The sequence below is a fragment of the Hermetia illucens genome, chromosome 3, assembly GCF_905115235.1.
Source record: "Hermetia illucens chromosome 3, iHerIll2.2.curated.20191125, whole genome shotgun sequence".
NCBI lineage: Eukaryota > Metazoa > Arthropoda > Insecta > Diptera > Stratiomyidae > Hermetia > Hermetia illucens.
This window is the reverse complement of record NC_051851.1, coordinates 27,643,784-27,664,519: the sequence shown is the minus strand read 5'-3', so window position 1 is coordinate 27,664,519 and position 20,736 is coordinate 27,643,784. Positions and strand designations below refer to the sequence as shown.

Sequence of the window (20,736 nt, the reverse complement as noted above, 5' to 3'; positions counted from 1 at the left end):
ATAAAGATTTAAGTATTTTTCCTAAACAATTTTTTTCCTTCTTAGTCTAATCTCACGACATGTTGCTTGTCCGCAAACCGTCTATGTATTTCTTTTCTTCTATAACAACTTTTTTTATTTCTCCCATGTTTAATTCCCTGTATCCCATCCCGAATGCACGTCCATAAAAATTAACATCGCTTAAACATTGATTTCAAAAGCTTAAATTTATTTCACTTTGAAATTATTATCAGAAACTCAACAATCCTAGCATATTGACTACACTAAACATCTACTTACCCCATGAAAATTAGCATTGTACGAGAATGGCACTGTTTACGGATTAACAATTTTTTGTGTGAATTGCAACCTGACTGAAATCTGCATTCTCTGCTACATCCGGGGCGGCCAATGAGCTGGAATGGAGAAGAATCTGTGATCGAGCTTTTCTGGGATGATTTAGATGAAAGGGTTTCGTGTGTCAAAACGAGAAAAAACAATCACCTGGCGGTTATTTTGCAAGTTAATGGCAAAGGGCAAGGAAAAATCGATCCAACTTGGAGTAGAACTATCGAAGATCGTTTCTTACATCAATTCAGATGCTTCGCTCGCAACTAGGAATTATAAGTTTGCTTGCAGCATGCTGAGCATTACTTATCTATTCTGTTGTATACACTGCTCTGCATAACTCCATTTGCAAGATTCCCGTCAACAATTCACGTTGGAGTATGACTAGGTGGTAACCCCTTATTTTGCAAGAATATTCCGTAGAGAATGGCCGGGACAAAATACTGTGGCGCCGACCGCGGAGCTGATAAACAGCAACAAACTTGTAAAATGCTAAAATCCATTGACCTAAGAGCCCGACTACTTTGAGATACAAGAAGCCGTCATTCGAACAAATAGTTGCCGTCTTCGTTTCATATTGATGGTGGAGATGGCTGTTAATTTCGTAGGTATTTAGCCTTGTCGTATGTTTTTCACTATGCATATGCGGCTTTCCTACGTTTTTTCATTTTTATTATCCATCCCCCCATCCCCACCTGTACTGCTTAGAACTACTTGGGGTCAACAAACAGCTCTGGAAAAACCTAAGCCCCAGAACAAAAAATTCACAAAATAGGTTTCCTGTTCTTAGTTAGGCCTATGTTAAATTGGATATTTATGTCTTGAAACATATTTGGCCTGGACTTGATAAAAGCTCGTTTGCCGTTTAGCGTTTTGTTGGGGAAATTCGTTGTCCTTTCTCGGATTAACGTATTGAGACAGCGTGATAGCAATGTTTTATGACCAGCATTAACCTTTTCCCGTGTTCATGAAAATTTACTTGGGATTTCTACGCAAAATCTGTGGCTTGCGACACTGGTTGGGGATTCAAAAGCGACACGCCTCCTTCCAGATCAGGCCTACCACCGAGCAACATGGCTCAACCGACCAAGACGAGTCGACCCCGCTTCTGAACGGGACAAAAGTTTGAGAAGAAGAAGTACAGCATATTGTGAGGAAGTGATTTGTATTGGAATTCAGCGACTTGAATAAGAGACTGACATAATGGGTGGCCAGTTTGGTCGCAGTTTCAAAAAGATTGCACCCCACAAGCAGGTCTACGGCATTATTCGCATAAGTGACTTTTTGTTCTCCTTATGATGAGCTTTGTCTTTCCTAGTCACGAAATTTGAGATAAGTTGAGACGTAGGTGTTCCGTTTTGAGGTCAACAATTACGTCCTCTTGCTCAGTTTGCTATAAAACTTACAAATGATCAAGAACTGCATTCTTAGGGTAAGTAGTATTAATAAGTCAAAAAAACTTTCGCGGAATCACCTAGAGTTCCGGCGAAAATGAGGGTCATAATAGTTCTTTCCTATGATTGTCGTACTTTCTTCAGCTTAGTTGATTTGGTTTGGTTACACGGATTCGGGATAGCCTGTGAGTATTTACGGATGCAGTACTAACAGCTTGCAGGCTCAACTCAACCTTTTTTTATACCTCGCTCAATTTTCTAAAAAGATGTGCGAAGAGGAGAGGAGAAGTTAATTTATGTCTATAAAATGAAGATAATAGTATAAAAAATAAATAGAACACATTTTTAGACTATAATAGATATTTGCAATGATTGGAAAAACTAACACACAAAATGTTTTGAAAAAAACATTCGAAACGGCTTTATAGTTTTCCACCTAACTGTATAACCTCATATATTCCAATAAGAATTTATCCCGAGTTGGCAATGCCGGTTTCTGAGGAGCCAAATTGACATCTTGACAGTAAACAGCCAGACATTTTTGGAGGGACGCATTAGCCAAAGTATTCTGAAATAGTTTTGGTTGAAGAAAATTATCCAAAATGCCCGACGCACCGAAGATCGAGGCATTTCTCGAGTTTATAGAGATGAAGGATTTCAAATCCTACAAAGGCCGCATATCAGTAGGACCCTTAAAACAGTTTACAGCCGTCATAGGCCCGAATGGGTCAGGTAATTGTCTCCATATTTGTTTTCACTTTTTCCAACGATGGTAATTTGGGTTTTTATTGCATCCTTTGGGCAGGCAAATCAAACTTCATGGACGCCATCAGTTTCGTTATGGGGGAAAAGACCTCTAGTTTGCGTGTGAAGCGGTTGAATGATTTGATCCATGGCGCATCGGTTGGTAAGCCCGCGTCGCGTTCTTGCTATGTTACCGCGAAGTTTTTGGTAGGTCCAGAGAAGGTTCAGAAGAGTTTCTGTCGAGCAGTTGTTTCGGGATCATCGGAATACAGAATTGATGACAGCGTATGTTTAGTAAATTTGAAGTGTAACTTAACTATCTGAAAATCTGGTTGCTTTGTTAGGTTGTTTCGAGCAACACATATTTGTCGGAATTGGAGAGGTTGGGAATAAACGTGAAAGCGAAGAACTTCCTTGTATTCCAGGGAGCCGTCGAAAACATTGCTATGAAAAGTGCGAAAGAGCGGACAGCCCTCTTTGAAGAAATAAGCGGGTAAGGTTTTTTGTTAATTTCCACAACGTTAGTTCTCATAGGTTTGCTTCCACAACTCAGGTCCGGTCTGTTGAAAGACGAATACAATCGATTGAAGCAAGAAATGCACCAAGCCGAGGAAGAGACCCAGTTTACATATCAGAAAAAGAAAGGTATTGCTGCGGAACGTAAAGAAGCTAAATTGGAGAAAATGGAAGCTGACCGCTATGCTCGCCTCAAGAAGGAATATGTGAGTGCATACTTTTTTTGGGAACTAATAGTCGTACTCACTAAATATTCCAATTCCAGGGTGAAAAGCAAATCCAGTACCAACTATTCCGCTTATATCACATCGAAAACGACATTGACAAGCTCAATGATGACTTGAAAGCGAAGCAGCAAGAAATACATGCTGTCGAGAAGAAGAAGGAAGAGGCAGACGACGTGCTGAAAGAAAAGAAGAAAGAAGCTGGAAAATTCAACCGTGAATTGGCGAAAGCGGAGCAGCAAATTCGTGAAGTGGTGCGTAATTGAGTTCTGTTGTAATTTTTATTTGATCTCCTTGAATGAGATTTTCGAATATTTGATATTTGTCGTCCATTTAAGGAAACGGAAATGAGTAAAAAACACCCGCTGTTCATAAAGGCGAAAGAAAAAGTTTCTCACTGCGAGAAGAAATTGGCGTCCGTGCTGAAAACTTTAGACCAGGCCCGAAAAGCCGATGAGGCTCACCAGGCAGACATTCGTGTGTTGGAGAAGGAACTCGAAGGTATCGAAGAAATGAAACGTAAATTCGAGGAAGAAATCGAACAAGAATCGCAGCGTCGTGGTAGTAATGTGCACATGGACGAAGGACTTGTCTCAGAATATGATCGCCTCAAACAACAAGCGGAGTCGACAGCGACACAATATCGTTCAAATTTGGATTCAATAAATCGCGAACAAAAGTCCGATCAGGATTTACTTGATAGTGAAGTTAATCGCAAGGCTTCAGTAGAAGAACAGTTGAAAAAGTGCAGTCTGCAACGTGACGAAGCGGTAAAACGCAAGGAAAAGTTGATGGATCATATCAAATCAAGCCAAGCTGCGTTGGAGGATCAGAACCGGATTAAGGACGAATTACGACGTGATGTAGGATCGTCCAAAGAGAAGATTGCAGACAAACAACGTGAACTCGAGTCGGTTCGCGATCAATTGGGAGACGCCAAAGTTGATAAACACGAGGATGCAAGGCGTAAGAAAAAACAAGAAGTTGTTGAATTGTTCAAACGAGAAGTTCCAGGAGTGGTAAATTTTACTTATTCTTGCTGTTTTAACCTGAATGTAATGTTCTCACTTTTACCAGTACGATCGAATGATTAACATGTGTCAGCCAACGCACAAACGATATAATGTGGCTGTCACTAAGGTTTTGGGAAAGTATATGGAAGCTATTATTGTTGACACAGAAAAAACGGCTAGACGATGCATTCAGGTACGTGGAATTTCCAAAAATTCTGACATTGAGTTCCCTTAAATAGATAAGACATCCGTAAGGACATCGGTAGATACATGTGTATGGTTGCTGTAAACCCATAAGCAGGGCGTAACAATGTGATTCACATCCTTCCGTGAACCAGGCATCACATCATTCTAGGATGTACAATAACCTACTAGAACTAAGAAATATCAATATTCCGACCTGTAGAGAAAAGCCAAAAAGTACTAAGAAAAAATGAGGCAGTTCGTTGACAGTGCGCTGCGGGATAGTAACGATAATTTAACCAGTAATAAAACGAGATGGATTTACCAAGCAAGGAAAATGATAAATGAATTCTAACCGAGGAAAAGGTAGAACTAGAGTTAAAGATCAATCATCATAAACAAGAGGGGGAAAAAAACTGAAGGAGAATGAACGTCGTATTTGCCCATTGCTTCAAATGCTCCCCGACGCAACACCACTGCTTGAGCTCCCAAGCCAGCAAATGGAACGGAGCCGTGCCACCTATAACGATAAAGAGCCTGAAAATAAATATAAAAGAATAGATAATATACCTGCGAAATTCTTAAAAGGCAGCAATGTTTGCCCGAAAAATGCTATATACCTATTTATCCAGTTAATTTGAAAAGTAGAGGATATTCCAGTTGAATGGTGTAGATCATCTGCCCTATCTACCAAAAAGGCTACCACCGCATATTCCAATAATGCCTGTAGAGCATTTTACTGCTTTGCTCTGGCTACAAAGTATTCACTGAAATCCTTGGAAACAGGTTCAAATCCCTACACGGATGACTTCAGCGCCTTATACTGAGAGTTCAACTTCGACAGCTATCAAGAATTCGTCGATTCCAAACGAGCATACAAACAGAGACGTTCACAGTGCACTGTGTGAAGTCATCCTCTAATTTGACGTCCCAGCAAAGTTAGTTTGCCTCACAAAAAAATTATGATGGACTCAATGTCGCAGGTACGATTTGAAAACAGTCTGACGGATTGCTTAAGCATAGAAACGGGTTGGCTCCGTGAATCTATGGCATCAATTAATTAAAACTTGGTTGGCTTTCTGGAATATTTATTTTTTGATCTGTTTCCGGAAGAGGCCCTAGGACTTTACTGTATAAATCAAATTTCTATTTATTTTGCTTTGGTCTTCTCAAACAATGCATACTTCATTTAACAAGTATTTTTCTTCAGATTTTGAAAGAAAAGATGTTAGAAGTCGAGACCTTTTTGCCACTGGATTATCTACAAATCAAACCGTTAAAAGAGCGTTTACGGTGAGTAGTTTTTGTCGAAACAATAACTTTTCGCTATTATTTTGTATGTATGATCTATAATAAATCCATTACAGTAACATAAGCGAACCACGAAATGTTAAATTGGTGTTTGATGTTTTGAAATTTGATCCGCCAGAGATTGAGAGGGCGGTTCTTTTCGCAACAAACAATGCTCTCGTATGTGAAACTCCTGAAGATGCAATGCGAGTGGCATACGAAATAGATCGCAGTCGCTACGATGCACTTGCTCTGGATGGAACATTCTATCAAAAGTCTGGCATCATTTCTGGAGGTAGCCATGATCTGGCCAGAAAAGCAAAACGTTGGGATGAGAAACATATGGCTCAACTGAAAATGCAAAAGGAGAAGTTGAATGAAGAACTGAAAGAGTTGATAAAACAATCCAGGAAGCAAAGTGAACTGGCAACTGTTGAGAGTCAAATTAAAGTAATTATTCTAATCTAAAACTCTCAAAGGATAATTTGAATAGCATATTTTTGCAGGGCCTGGAAAATCGCCTCAAATACAGCATGGTTGATTTGGAATCATCGAAAAAAACAATCAGTCAGTTCGACAGACAACTTCAAGATCTTCAGGATTCGGTTCAGGAGTTTGGCGTAAGTAGTTGAATTTCTCACTCCTATGTTCCTATGTGTGATACGAAAATGTGTGATTTTAGCCTAAGATAGCTGAGATCGAACGTCGTATGCTAAAACGTGACCAAAAGATTCAGGAGATAAAAGAGAACATGAATAACGTAGAGGATATAGTATTTGCCAACTTTTGTCGCCGCATCGGCGTTCAGAACATTCGCCAGTTCGAGGAACGTGAATTAGTTATGCAGCAAGAGCGGGCTAGGAAACGTGCCGACTTTGAGCAACAAATCGATACGATCAACACGCGGTTGGATTTTGAAAAAGAGAAAGATACTCGAAGTAAATATTTAACTGAAGTAGTTTAAAATTTGAATATAATTTAAATTTTTTGATTATTCTAGAGAACGTTGAACGTTGGGAACGAACTGTTCAGGATGAGCAGGATGCTCTAGAGGGACTAAAATCAGCCGAAGCCCGTTATCGCAAGGAAATCGACCAGGATAAAGATAAAATTGAACAACTTAAGCAGCAGAAGCAAACCAAGAAATCTGCTTCAGATGAGATGGAGGAAGAAATTTCAAAAGTGAGGTGAATTGGTTATAATGTGCGTTTGGAATTATAACTTTTATATTCAAGGCTCGTCGAGATGTTGCTAATTTAGCTAAGGAAATTCATAATCTAACCAGCCAAGCTTCGAGTATTGAGTCGAAAATTGAGACGAAGAAAAATGAACGTCATAACTTGCTCTTGCAGGCTAAGGTGAGGTGTTCGTCTCAAATTAATGCGAATACATTTAATTTATAGGTTACATTTTGTAGATGGACTGTTTGAGAATACCACTTCTAAGAGGATCGTTAGATGACGCTGTCCGTCAGAGTGACTCAGAGAATCCAAGCACAACTACTTCAATGATATTGGAAAAAGAAAACAAGTAATTTATCTTTCATTTTATATTTGGTTTGGAGAAACATCAAATATATCTTTTTAGTATTGAGGTTGATTACTCATCTTTACCGCGAGAATACACAAAACTAAAAGATGATTCAGCATTCAAAAAAGTGAATGAATCACTACAAAAGGAGCTGCAATCAAAATTGGACACTTTGGAACGAATTCAAACACCAAACATGAAGGCTATGCAAAAGTTAGATCACGTCTCTCAGAAGGTGGCATCGACAAATGAGGAGTTCGAAAATGCTCGTAAAAAAGCCAAGAAAGCTAAAGCGGCATTTGAGAAAATTAAAAATGAACGCACGGACAAATTTAATCGATGCAGTGTACATGTGGCTGAAGCGATAGACGGCATTTACAAACAATTGGCAAGAAACGATGCTGCACAGGCTTATCTTGGACCTGATAATCCAGAAGAGCCATATTTGGATGGTATCAACTATAATTGTGTTGCACCTGGTAAACGTTTCCAACCGATGAGTAATCTTAGCGGTGGAGAAAAGACAATTGCTGCACTTGCTCTTTTATTTGCGATACACAGGTAAGATTCGTTACATCTGATCAGTATATTTTAAATATTTTTTATTGGAAAACTTCTGCTTTCGTCAATCATATACTCTTTCTGCAGGGGAAGGGGAATTAGCTAGGAACTAGCTAGATTAGTTGTTTATTTAATTGTTAGTTACAGGATTTGTGTATTTTTGCATTAGTTTTCTTCCCTAACTCTACTAACCAATTTAAAAATTTATTTTATAGTTTCCAACCCGCACCATTTTTCGTACTGGATGAAATCGACGCAGCTTTAGATAATACTAATATCGGAAAAGTTGCATCTTACATTCGTGAAAATACTACAAACTTGCAGACAATTGTTATATCGCTCAAAGAGGAATTCTATGGTCATGCTGACGCACTTGTTGGCATCTCACCAGCTGTAAGTTTTTAACTTATGTTTGGATTTTATAAATTAAATGATTTCCAATTTTCAGGTCGGAGATTGTCTCATTTCGAACGTGTATTTGTTCGATCTTAAAAGTTTCGATGAATCAGTTTAAGAGGAACAATTAGATTCTTAAGTTAAAGGGCCAAGAGCATTTTCAAATTATTCTACTTTATATATGACCTTTATTATATACCAATAAAGTTAATTATTTAGAAACAGAACTGGTTGCTTTTTTGGTGAGAAGAAGGAAATACATTTGGCATGGAAAGATGATTATCATTAATTGCTGCCCACGACTACGTTACATTGCACAATGTCGGAAAAATTATAAGGTATGGCCCCTTTTCATGTAGTGATCCACAGACTGGTCACCGTGCGCCTCAGTCCTAAAAAATTTTCGAAAGAAAAGGATTATATCGTCGACACTGGGGTGAAGAGCGGCTTTGAACCATCGATTACTAAAAGGCGAAACGTTAAGAAATACGGGCACTGACATTCCTCGTCAACAGCTTGGAAGGGAAAGGAAGAATAGGGGTCACACACTGCCGCGTCGTCTTCTTTTTCTTCAGCCTTTGTCTGATTCACAAGCGGGGTCGGCGCGTCGTGATCGGCCTCGTTGTTTCGGACGGCCTTTTGGTCGTTTAGCAACGACTTCGATGTTCAAACCAATCTTGGCAAGTGCATTCTCGTTGGCGCGAATTACGTGACTATACCATCGAACACGCCTCGCTCGCAGTTTTTTCACGTTTGGTGCAACCCCATATCGGTCGCGGATATCCTCATTTCGGATGTGATCAAAACGTGACACGACATTAGTCCAACGCAACATCTTCGTCTCCATTACCGCAAGACGCCAGCAACACTCAGAACCATAGAGAGCGACAGAACGGACATCATTGCGATAAATTTTAGATAACGCAGTGTGCCATTGGCTGATAGCGTTGACTCGAGGTATTTAAATCGCTCAGTTCTGGGCAGGTCACTGACAGTGATTATGCCTTCTTCATAGGGATCGGTCGTCAAAAATTTAGTTTTATTGAGATTCAATCTGAGACCGTGTTGCATGAGGGGATCATTCCATTTTTGGATAAGTTGCTGGAGATCATTTTTGCTATCAGATGCTAGGAAAACATCACCTGCATAAAGCAGTGTATAGGGCGCTGGACGTTGGATATCCCGTGTGATTGTGTCCATAACAAGAATAAAGAGGAGTGCTGAGAGGGCGCTTCCTTGATGAACACCAACAAAGACACGAAGCGGTTTTGATACACCCGCCACACTTCGAACTTCACTTTTCAGATCGTGGTAGAGTAATTGAGCCCAGCGCACAAGTTCTTCTGGCACTTATTGTTGCCGTACAGCATACCAGATGAGTTCGTGAAGCACACGGTCAAACGCTTTCTCCAGATCCAGAAAGGCAATGTAAAGAGGGCAACACTTCTCACGGTGTTTCTCCATGAGTAACCGCGCAGTGTGTATTGTGTCAGTGGTTCCGCAGTTTTTGACAAATCTGGCTTGATTCACGGTTCTTTCAACGATTTCGCGAATACGGTTGTCAAGAATACGTTCAAAAATCTTCATGATATGGGAGAGTAACCGGATCGGGCGGTAATTTGAACATTCTGCTGGACTACCTTTCTTTTTACATATTGGAACCATGGTACTTTCCTGCCAGTCAGATGGTGTTCTACCTTCCTAAATACCCCGATTAATTTACTGAGCCACAAGGTTGGGTCCCAGCTCTTCGCTTTCCATAGCTCAGATGCGACGTCGTCAGGACCTGTGGCTTTCTCCGATTTCATCCGTTTTATTACCTCCTCGACCTCAGTTGCGCTGACAGGTGGGCCGGGACCCGTCCTGCCGCGTCGACAGAGGTGGACGCCCTAGCATTTTTCCGAGGCTTGTTACTGGATCCAATCCAATTTGGTCTCTAACGACAGTGGATGCATTTTCTTGGCCGACCTGTCGCGGGGCCTGTCACCAGGAGAGATCAGGTAGGATTTAGCATAGTACTATACTTTATTTGCCTCTTTCCCTGATCTCAGCATTTTATTTTTGTTTTACTGAGGACAGTACAAAGTACATTGCCGCAAACCTTCCTCCTTTATCTGATCTTAGGTCTAGCATTCTATGTTAATAGCATGGCGGAGTTCACGTCTGCTTCGTCGAAGCTTCAAAAAGCGATGAAAAGTTTGAACATCGACATGGTGCCATCGAGTAGGATGCATTAACTTAAAAACAGGCTAGGATCCCTCAAAGACCAAATTAAAGCGGAATATATCAAGTGACTTGTCCAGATGGCGAGAACTATATAATTTTATCTCGTTTTAGAAACAAATTTACTATTTTTATTTATTTTGATTCAAGGTACCCATATTTTGAAAGTAACCACCCCGAGGAAATTGAGTTTTTTTTCCGTATAATACATGTAGTAATCAAAATATTTGAGATTCGGATAGGTATTAAAAACAAAGAGAAAATAAGGCTTTATTATTTAGTCAGATGCGCGGAATCTGTTGAGCGAAGACGACGCAAAGAAAGTTCCTTCATATTTGTAAATAAAAAAGTTACACAACGAAGTTAAATCCATTGGAGGTTTGTCATGGCATTTGGGCTTCTGAAAACTGGAATGGATAGCAACATAACAAATTCAAGCGCTTCACATGGCCAGCCCAAAGCAGTTTAAGAAATTCTGTCATAGTGGATGTACCTGAGTCCATCATAGAGACTGTACAGTTCACGGTTGCACTAGGTTCTCGAGTTCGATCCATCAACACTCAAAAATACTGATTTTGTTTTCCAATGTCTTCGTTCTTGCCCGTACCCTAACGACAGACATTACTATAGTTTTCTGTTTATCTTATTTGATTTCAACTTCGGAAACTCCGAAAAGCACCTTATTTGCCGCTCAATCTCATCCACTTCATTGTTGTCTTCTCTCATTTGGTTGACAAACTAGGTGAATGTATCCACATAATCAATGTTGTAGTTTCCCGGTCAAATGCGATATCAGCAAAGTACTGTGGCGTTATCTCTAAAACCGATTTTTTATACTAACTATAAATTTGGAAAAGTTTGTCCCGTATCAGGTATTATGTGTGTCATTATGTTAATATCATCCATTTGATTTAATTTGATGAGGAGCGTTTTGACGGCGGGCACACGAATCCTTCTGGAGACGTACTAACCTTAAATCGAAGAGCATGGCGACGAGACCTTCTTTTTATTTTAGCAATAAATTTGGGGTAGGAACTCGGTGATATTAGTTTTGGTGATATCAAGCACAATTTTATAGAGAAAAGTTCGATCTATAATTTCATGTACCTGCCTAAAGTCAAGTAAAACTTAGTATACGTTTAAAAATTTTAAATATTTGCTATACGGTTTCGATCGCAGGGCAGAGGCGATCAGACGCTGCCTCAGCGCCTCTACCCTGCGGAGCAGCGTGACCGAAAGCGGCAACAGGTGGCAATTGGCTCGTTTATATGCAATTCAAAACCCGCCAAGGGTATGAATTACAACGACCGAAAACGCATTTGTTTGAACCTAGAACTGGTTAGAGCTAATAAAAATAAATTTTGTTTCGGGATGAGCTTGTCTTTAGCCCACCATCTACTTGATGGCGGGCTGCAAAAAAAAATGTGCAGCCCGCCATCAAGTAGATGGTGGGCTAAGGACAAGCTCATCCCGAAACAAAATTTATTTTTAGTATACGTTGTTTTGGAATTCCCAGCATATATTAAGCTGTTTAGTCCATTTTGAAAATTTTATGGTTCTAAATCTTCCTTGGCATTTGCCAAAAATTTTTCTCCCTATGTCGACTCAACTTTCTTTCGACAATTTCTGTTAGACTTTATATGTAGCGTATGACGCTTTTCTACCAGCGCTGAGGTAGATACACTTCCGTCCATATTCGAAAAATAAATCCGTCTAGGAGATAAGTGAAATGTCATCTACACTTTTTTCACAGTTACACTCGCATTTCATCTATCCCGAGAGCTTTTTCTGCATTTTTGTTCACCTAATAATGCTTGGACCTCATCAATTGATTGATTTTCTAACATCAAAAATATAGTACCGCGGATTTAGCTGCCGAGTTGAAATGCAATAACTCCTGGGAAGATTGCATCCATCTCCTTTGGTTGTGGTTGAGGTTGCCGATTTAACTCTACCCTTGTCATTAAGCTTTTTTCTTCTTTCTGCGTGCCATATTTAGCTCCAATTGATCTCTTCTCCTTTATGTTTTGGTATTCCCTGTATTTCGTCATCTAGTGGTGTATCATATGGCTTCTGCACTCTCGTTTTGTCTTTATTCCTGATATGCGTTGACGGTTGGTTAGTAGGTTTTCTCAATCTGTAGCGGCTATTTTCTGTCCTGACACAAAAGTTACAAAGAAAACCACAGTTTTTATGCATACAACTTATCTCTCAAGTCAATGGGTTTAATGTTCCAGGATTAGAGTAAGCGAAGCGATTTCCAATTACCAAATGATACAATGGAAAGATATTGGTGCTAGACTTCAATCTTTAGTATAGGTAAATGAACAAGAATCAAAGAGCTCCAGTTGACTTTGAAGGTAAGGTACAGTGTAGACCGCCAACCATTCTCAGCGGGTTTTGGTTTCGTAGATTGGTTCTCCTTCGATTAGTTCCTGTTTCTTTTACTAGCGGTTCCGTTATAACCATTTAAAATTTCATTGAAAGACGCTTTACTGGGTCGCAATTTGTGCGAGGACGGAAAATTTTGATATAATCGTCAAATTCCTTTTTTTCAGGATGGATTGGCTCTTTTCTTCTTCTAGATAAAAACTGGTTTTAATTAATTGAAGACGCATACATTGAACGTCTGTAAAAACTTATACTGAGGGCAAGCCTGACATTCATAAAAATATAAACATCCTTCAAAGATTTCTTGCATTTTATTGAAAGGATTTGTTTGCATTTGTTTGCCATAGTATTTTTTGTCTATTCAGTCATAGTTATTGCTTGTTTTCAGCTTTTAACACTATTATTTCCTTTCGCCCTGGAAAGAAATTAAGCGATGGATATGAAAAAAGTATTTGTAATGAGTGTTTTTACGTTTGTAACTTACATGGCTGCATATTTCAGGCTATCACAGTGTGCCTTATACTCCACAGGAGTGTTTAGAGGTAAATTTAGTATTCTACGTAGCGTATCCCGGATTCTTGCTGTACATGCGTGATCTGTTGCAGTTCGGTTCCAGACCGATAAACTGTCCTCCTATTAAATTAAAGAATTGGATTAATATTCGCATTCAAATATGGGTTTAACTAAAACATTTTAGGATTGAATAATAGGTATCAATTCTGATCTGATGTAAGGTGGCTATTTCTGTTACGACTCATGTTTTTTCCTCTAGCAAATGAATTACTGTTTCGCTGGAACAACGTCAAACTTCTAAAGTGTAGGACTAAGAAGATTATAGACAAGAGGTGAAACTAGGATAAAGGACAGTACATTACTATATTATTCGAATCGCCGCCTTCTACTGTTGACTTTGACACAGAGCTGGAAACTTTCTTTTACAAACGCAGCCACATGCACCAATACCATCATATAAATGGGAACCAATATCAATGAAGATGCAAAAAACGCAATTGCGATCTTGACTGGAAAGCCCCGCCAACCGAACGCTTTTTTGTCCTGTAAAAATTCACGGCTTGACTAGGAAGTTTCACCGATAAAATAATAACACTCGTGTCGTTCCCTTTGGCAGTAAGTTGTCTTTTTTTCATCTCTGCTGGCAACTTGTTTTTCTTATCGAAGTGAGAGAGGACAAGAGCTGACCAACAAATATGTGTATTCCCGCAGTGCTTGAGATACGTTTTATTTCTCCGACTTTGGATGTTATGTCATAAGATAGCCATCGACAGCTTTTAACACTTTTATTTTACTACAAATATTGATATTGTCCTCTGTTTGGCGGAAAAGTAAATAATTGAAATCTTTGATAGCTTTTGTTAGTTACAAGTCGGTAGTTCGGCTGCTTTGCCGCTCGAAAAGGCATGGTTTTTTTTTGACAACTGTTTTTGTTATTGTTTGTTATTGAGAAGTTTAAATAATGATTCCGCAAATATTATTTTCTCTCCAACCTTCTCCTGAAAAGCATCCGTCCTCCAGTGTATTTAGGGTTCCTCCATTATATTTGAAGCGGTAGAGAGCGAAGGTTGGGGTGGGCCGCCGAAGAAGAAGGAAGACGAAGCCATTCGTCGTGTAGGTGAAAGAATCAACGCGGAGCTAATCCTTCCCCGTCGATTTCTCTGCGCGTTATTTTTTTTTTGTGACTTTGTCCCCTCCCTTGTTAGGTCGTTAGGTAGTTTATCTCCCCCTTTGGGGAAGGAATTTTCGGTGATATTAACCCGCCTCGAGATTTCACGTCTCTATTAGAGTTGCTTACCCCGGTTGGGATTAGTTATTTGATTATTGAGTCAAGGCACGTGGGTAAATCTATGTGACCTGACCGCTAGCATTCGGGTTAACTCCAGCACGTGCCGTCCCATTCAAAATGTTATCTCGTGCACTGCATATTCACGACTGGCAAACCTGTTAGGGTAGTTTTTCTGGTTGACAGCCTTGGTGCCAAGGTAATGCAACACCGTTCTCTTATCGTAACAATTTTCTCTATTTTGTGCACGTATTCCTATGGATTCCTTATTGGTAGCGATTTTTTTCTTAGGAAGGAAAGGCTGATGGTAGACCATTCAAACAACAGGTTAATTGTTGTCGGTAGATGTTATTCCATCGATTTGTCCGAATTTCCTGTAGTTTATTACTATATTCGTATATATTCCACAGGGAACGCTGTTCCATTTAAGATTTCCTCCTTCGTCAAAGAGTTTATTTATTTATTAAACGGACAATAAACAGAAAAAAATCCAAATATATATTGCCCTCAGAAGAAGGAAAAAGCAAAGATCGTAGTTTACACTTAAAACGTCCACGGGACCAAGCTGTAGTGCATTATAACTCCGACATAGTCTCGGGATCGAGGAATGGAAATAAACTTCGAGTTAAGCGAAAATGTCAACGTTACGCGTGTTGTATGACGCGTTTCGAAGGACGATATCAGCAGAGGCGGAGCAGTCTATTAGGCCGGTAGAGAGTTTGAAGAGGGTGCAAAAATCGAGAAAGATTCTACGTCGTTGAAAGTAAGGGAAACGAAAGGTACGGAGGTGGGCTAATTCGACGATATCAGAACTATATAATTGATTGTAGGCGATAGGTCTATTTCTCTTTCTGTGAACCGTTCGCTGCAGAACCCTTACCATTTTTTTTCTAGACTCAACCCGATTTCGGATGGAACATCTTGCCCTCATAATCTTGGAACGACTATTTGGAGAGATTGACAAACCATCGACTGGTCTTGGGTCTTTGATTTAAAGTGATAGATGCAAGTCGAAATCTATGAGCAATACCATGACCGTCAGGTTGTGTATAAAATCCGGCTACGGTGGACGGGTCATGGTATGGATGAGGATGGTCCAGCCCGGAAAATTTAAGGGATAAGGACAGATGGAGCAATGGCGTAGGCCAGGACGCCAGACAGCTTTTGGGGATATGGAATTGGAGGACCTCTGTGCAAAGCTGGGATGTATGAAATTCCTTATTAAGGCAGGCCTAGACCGGATACCGGTTGTTGCGCCGTTGATGAGGATGATGAGATGCAAGTCTTATCTAAGGTTGTCCTTGAAGTATAAACCCATTCTCTCTTTTGATCATTAGTTCACGATTCTCAATGCGCAGATCTTTATCTAAAGTTTGTTGTACCAAAAAGTTTATTAATGACATGAATTAGCCCTGGGACGCCGTAAATTTTTATGACGGAGCGACTCCTTCCCTCCCTCCCATTTTTTAACAGAGTTGAAGAAGGGGAACCTCCTCCTCATCCCACATCCCGGCAAATCATATTTTATCATATTTTGATGCTTCCACCTTTGAATTGCCATCACTTTTTAAGAGGGGGAGGGGGTGAGTGCAGCAATTTTTCAACGGAGTTGAAAAGAGAGGACTTCGTAGTTGGCTCAAAAATCTATCCTCTACCATTTTGCGTGTGGGACGAGGATATGTCGTTATATACATCCTCTGTTGGTGTTTTACCCAATTCGCACTCTGCACCAGCGTGCGGATGTAGTACAAGGTGAGTTCTCTCATATTTCTACAAAGTCGGCGATAATTCTTTCAGAAGACCCGTTTACCAAGCAAAGGCACTGCATGGCAGACCTTGTTTCCCCTTGCTCCATTTCTGGGTCTCGTCATTTCAATTTATACGCTCTTGTCGTGAGTTAGCCACAGAAAAATGAAAGTTAAGATGCAAATTGTGCAATAAACATCAAATAATACTTACCGGGTACTTTGTCGTCAGAACGACTCCACATATTTCAGGTCCAACTAGAAACTGCTCGCCCAACATAGCCATGCACACATTCTCCCAAGCCCTGTCAATTTTATGCCTCTTCAAACGAATCACCCACTGCCCGCCCTTCAGGTTACTTGGATCCTCCCACATCGGCTTAATACCTTGCTTAAACAGGCTCAATTCTCTGAACGGTTTCAAAGCGGTCGGTCGTTTTAAATGGCAGTAGAGTGACCACCACTGTTCAACCGTTGCACACCGACCGACTACATGTAAAGATTTACTGTAGTCCCCTGGACAGTGTGTCCCTTTGCGGGCAAACCAAAGGCAGTAACTGTACTGAAGTCTGTTCTCGTTTGGTCCTATTTCCAGCGGTGCTAATTTATCAACATCGATGTCATTTTCCATGTCGCTGTCGTCACTGTCAGTCTGATCCCAGAATTTGCTGCGGAGAAGGAAAGGAAATCATTTGAAGCGTTTCCTGGCACGAACATTTGAAGCAGAAGCAGAGAGCATTTAACAGATGTGCGAAGACTACGAGAAGTAAACCATGTTGGTGTTGTGCGTTTGACCTATCCGCGGTCCTTCGTCGGACTCTCCATTCACATCCGCAATTGCATCAGGGACATTGCCGATTCGCGCCTCACTCATTTCAATGCAAATCAGCGAACAATATGAAAAAATCTCGCACGTTTTGACGTATGTACACATAACCTTAATAATCATATCAACAATCCCCGTGCCAACTTACGATTCGTACGTCTTAACTGCAGCTTTTTCCATTTTGCTTATTATTTGTTGGTTTTCTGCTTTGCTCAAATTTATAGCTTTATCACAGTAGGTTGGCTTTGAGTAGTGTTTTCTGGCTTAAAATTTATAAAATCTGAAGTCGCTTCTGATGTCAATTTACACACAACACAGCTGAGTACTGATTGGAGATTGGAATTGATTGACTGGAAGGATCAATGTTTTTACTTCCAGTGGCATGCGGGAAACAGAACATTTGAAGAGGTAAGCCGCTGAGGCTAATTACTTTTGGATTATGTTTAGTAAGAGATATGGTCTTTATACTAGCAATTTTATTAGAATCATATTTTGTTGCCTTCATACAGAAATGAATCCGGCTCCATGATTTGACCGATAATCAGATCCTATTAACTTTTGAAATAGCCACATCCTCTTATCTCCTGAGATTCTGCAGATAGATTATCACATTGTAGTATTCTTACATTAACCGAAATGAACAGATTTGGTTATCATTAGTTAGGGGCGAAGATAAGTATCTACAAAAACCCAAAGAATCCTGCACATCAAATTCAAGTGGAAGAACCGTTGACTGCGTAACCAATTTACTCTGGTTACAAGAAACTATAAACGAACAAATACCGATCCAACACGTCAATCATATCAATCATCTAGAAGAACCAAAGCTTTCCACCAATCAATTTGCTTTTATTACCGGATTATTGAAGGACTCATAATTATCACTAAAATTGAACGAGCCTGGTGACTTACAAAAAACACCATTCTAAACGAAAGTATATCCAACGGAACTTATGTTCGAGGTTTGAGACAGCGAATCATTGCCTGCTGACTGGTAATGAAGTATTACCTAACCCATAAATAGTAGCGCTATCACCTTGCTGAGTACCATTTACAAAATATTCTACGCCATCTTGCCAGCCGGATAACCCCACAGGCACGAGAAATTGTCGGTCGATATCAAAGGGGTTTCAGGCAACTCCCACAAACAATCAGATTTTCTCTGTGCGGCAAATGATGGAAAAACTCTTGATGGACTTCAAGGCACCTAGCTTAGTTAGGATGAAACTGTAAATGGCCATGAGAGAATTCGATACCCCCCCTAAATTAATAAGACTAACCCTGACCAATTTTCGAGGTCAAATAAAAGTAGCAACATCATTTTCCACTATAAAAAACGGTCTAAGAAAATGGATCTCCTATCGTGCACTCTTTTAAAACCTAACAGTGATGCATAATCGTGATTAAATTCGAAAAGTACCATACTCTTAAGTTCACCCTACTATAGTTGTGAAATTTTAGCTGCGTTTGAAAGAAAAATCCTCTGAAATTTGTGTTATCCTTTTCAGAAGAAGGGACGATTCTGCAGCCTATCGAAAGAAAAAGTGTGTGAGCAATACCACGATTGTCTGATTGTGAATGAAATCTGGTAGATTCAGTAGACTGAAGTGGGCAGGTAACCTAACCCGTATGGGGGGGGGGGGGTGATCTAGCTCGGAAAGTCTATAAAAGCAATATCTATGGTAGAAAAAGGAAAGGGGCAAATCATGTCTCAAATGGAATGTCAAGAAGCAGACAACTTTTAGGGATATCGTATCTGGAATTCCTTACTAAGGCAGACCTACACCAAATACCGGTTATTGCGCCATTGTTCATGATGATCCAATTGAATAATAAAAATGCAAACCCATTAGCCTGTAAACTTTTTAAAAACTTCGTAACAATAATTATTACAATGGTATATCAGAAACTACCAAACCGTAAAATCTGAATACAATCAAGAGTCTGCCACTATATGGTGCCTAGGTTCCGAAATACCCTCCATACTGATATTTGTTCAAAATAAAGTTAATAATAGTATATATTATAGTATAAAATAATAGTATATATTACTATAATCTTTAGTAATTGACTGTAAAACCCCACTTATGTTCATTCTAGCAGCACGCATAGTGCATGATCCTACCAAGTTTGGTGGAAATCGCGCTATTACTAACAAAATCATCATAGGTGAAAGTTGTCGCTCCTTTGCAAATTCAAGACTTTCAATGTCAATATCACCTGAATGTGGATATTCGCACATAAATATGCTTATATTACGTGCTAGGTAATAATGGGATAATGCTCTCTCAAATCTCTTTATAAAAGAAATACACAAAAGTTTTCATACCTGAAGCGTCCAACCTCCGGTTTCCAGACTTGTTTAGGAGGTACTTTGGTGACATGGTATGCATCTACTTTCCTCCTTCTTTGATCATCATATGTTTCCCACTGCAAATTTTATGTGTTTTTTTGTACATTCTGCATCTTTTATGTGTTTCGCAACTCTAGGTTTACCCTAGGTATATCGTTTTGGGAATGCAGTTTTGCATGACCTATTCAATCCTCAGTGCCCCAGAAGGAAGGAAGGAAGTCGTCATTCTAGGTAGAAGTCTTATATCGTTCACCGATTCTGGTCGCAGCTTCTAAAATTGTCTTGACCTTCTCAGACAGTTTGCTAATTTTTTTTTATATAGGGTCTACAAATAAGTTCTGTCGGTTTTCACAATAGATGGCGTAGCTTGTTTTTTATTCCATTGAACCACATTCCCAAACATTCATCAGAAAGCTACTGTCAATAGGCACAAACGTCAGTATAAATTATTTAATTCAAGTGTAAACAACAATACTTTTTTCATCAACGAAAATGGCCAGTTTTGTACCAAATAGTGTGTTTTTGCGGGGAGTTCAACTTCATTATTTCATTCTGAAGAAAAAAGCAACCGAAAATCATCGCATTTTGGTGGAAGTTTATGGTGACCATGCTCTATCTGAACGAACGTGTCAGAGGTGGTTTAGACGGTTTAAAAGTGGCGATTTTGACTTGGAAGACGAAAGCAATGGGAATGATCCGAAAGGTCGGAAATTGGGTTCCGTATGAACTGAAGCCAAGAGACGTCGAACGCCGTTTTTTCACGTGCGAACAACTGCTCCAACGACAAGAAAGGAAGGGTTTTCTGCATCGAATAGTTACTGGCGATGAAAAGTGGATCCATTACGATAATCCCAAGAGTCGGGCAACGTGGGGATACCTCGGCCATGCCTCATCATCGACGGCCGAAGCGAATATTCATGGTGAGAAAATTATGCTGTGTATATGGTGAGACCAGCTGGGTGTGGTATACTATGAGCTGCTAAAACCGAACGAAACGGTCACGGGCAACCTCTGCCGACGTCAAATTATGCGTTTGAGCCGCGAACTCAAGAAAAAACGGCCGCAATACCAGCAAAGGCATGATCAAGTTATTTTGCAACATGACAATGCTCGTCCACATGTTGCACAGCCCGTTAAAACATATCTAGAGACGTTGAAATGGGAAGTCCTACCCCACCCGCTGTACTCTCCAGACATTGCTCCTTCTGATTACTATTTGTTC

At 39.9% G+C, this 20,736-nt stretch overlaps 2 protein-coding genes across 4 annotated transcripts; one reads left to right on the top strand and one right to left on the bottom strand.

The window, feature by feature from the left end:
- Nucleotides 1-2,120: 2,120 nt before the first annotated feature.
- LOC119650568 (structural maintenance of chromosomes protein 1A) lies at nucleotides 2,121-8,405 on the top strand. The gene is made up of 17 exons (XM_038053385.1): nucleotides 2,121-2,453; nucleotides 2,527-2,750; nucleotides 2,810-2,958; nucleotides 3,019-3,187; nucleotides 3,247-3,459; nucleotides 3,544-4,224; nucleotides 4,283-4,411; nucleotides 5,612-5,694; nucleotides 5,769-6,141; nucleotides 6,198-6,311; nucleotides 6,374-6,629; nucleotides 6,692-6,873; nucleotides 6,927-7,049; nucleotides 7,109-7,221; nucleotides 7,279-7,782; nucleotides 7,998-8,175; nucleotides 8,231-8,405. Exons 1-17 carry the CDS (start codon nucleotides 2,324-2,326, stop codon nucleotides 8,294-8,296), a joined length of 3,687 nt encoding a protein of 1,228 aa, XP_037909313.1. The 5' UTR covers nucleotides 2,121-2,323; the 3' UTR covers nucleotides 8,297-8,405.
- Nucleotides 8,406-13,084: 4,679 nt separating this feature from the next.
- LOC119653071 (eukaryotic translation initiation factor 4E type 2) lies at nucleotides 13,085-18,160 on the bottom strand. 3 transcript variants are annotated; one of them, XM_038057553.1, is made up of 4 exons: nucleotides 18,074-18,160; nucleotides 16,550-17,003; nucleotides 13,277-13,425; nucleotides 13,085-13,207 (listed from the first exon to the last, which is right to left on the bottom strand). In XM_038057553.1, exons 2-4 carry the CDS (start codon nucleotides 16,964-16,966, stop codon nucleotides 13,177-13,179), a joined length of 597 nt encoding a protein of 198 aa, XP_037913481.1. In that variant the 5' UTR covers nucleotides 16,967-17,003; nucleotides 18,074-18,160; the 3' UTR covers nucleotides 13,085-13,176. The 3 variants fall into 3 exon arrangements, with proteins under 3 accessions (XP_037913481.1, XP_037913479.1, XP_037913480.1); XM_038057551.1 differs by having other exon boundaries at nucleotides 18,018-18,144; XM_038057552.1 differs by lacking the exon at nucleotides 18,074-18,160 and adding an exon at nucleotides 17,310-17,510.
- Between the last annotated feature and the right edge of the window lie 2,576 nt (nucleotides 18,161-20,736).

What these genes read in the sequence shown, in the direction of transcription:
- LOC119650568 (XM_038053385.1), top strand. Translation starts at nt 2,324, where the DNA reads ATGCCCGACGCACCGAAGATCGAGGCATTTCTCGAGTTTATAGAGATG. An exon ending in CTCGCCTCAAGAAGGAATAT is followed by an intron (nt 3,188 to 3,246) that starts GTGAGTGCATAC and finishes TTCCAATTCCAG; the next exon opens with GGTGAAAAGCAAATCCAGTA. An exon ending in AAAAGAGAAAGATACTCGAA is followed by an intron (nt 6,630 to 6,691) that starts GTAAATATTTAA and finishes TGATTATTCTAG; the next exon opens with AGAACGTTGAACGTTGGGAA.
- LOC119653071 (XM_038057551.1), bottom strand. Translation starts at nt 18,085, where the DNA reads ATGGTGTTTTTTGTAAGTCACCAGGCTCGTTCAATTTTAGTGATAATT. An exon ending in ATGAGTCCTTCAATAATCCG is followed by an intron (nt 17,004 to 18,017) that starts GTAATAAAAGCA and finishes CCTTCTCCGCAG; the next exon opens with CAAATTCTGGGATCAGACTG. An exon ending in TTCTGACGACAAAGTACCCG is followed by an intron (nt 13,426 to 16,549) that starts GTAAGTATTATT and finishes TTAATTTAATAG; the next exon opens with GAGGACAGTTTATCGGTCTG.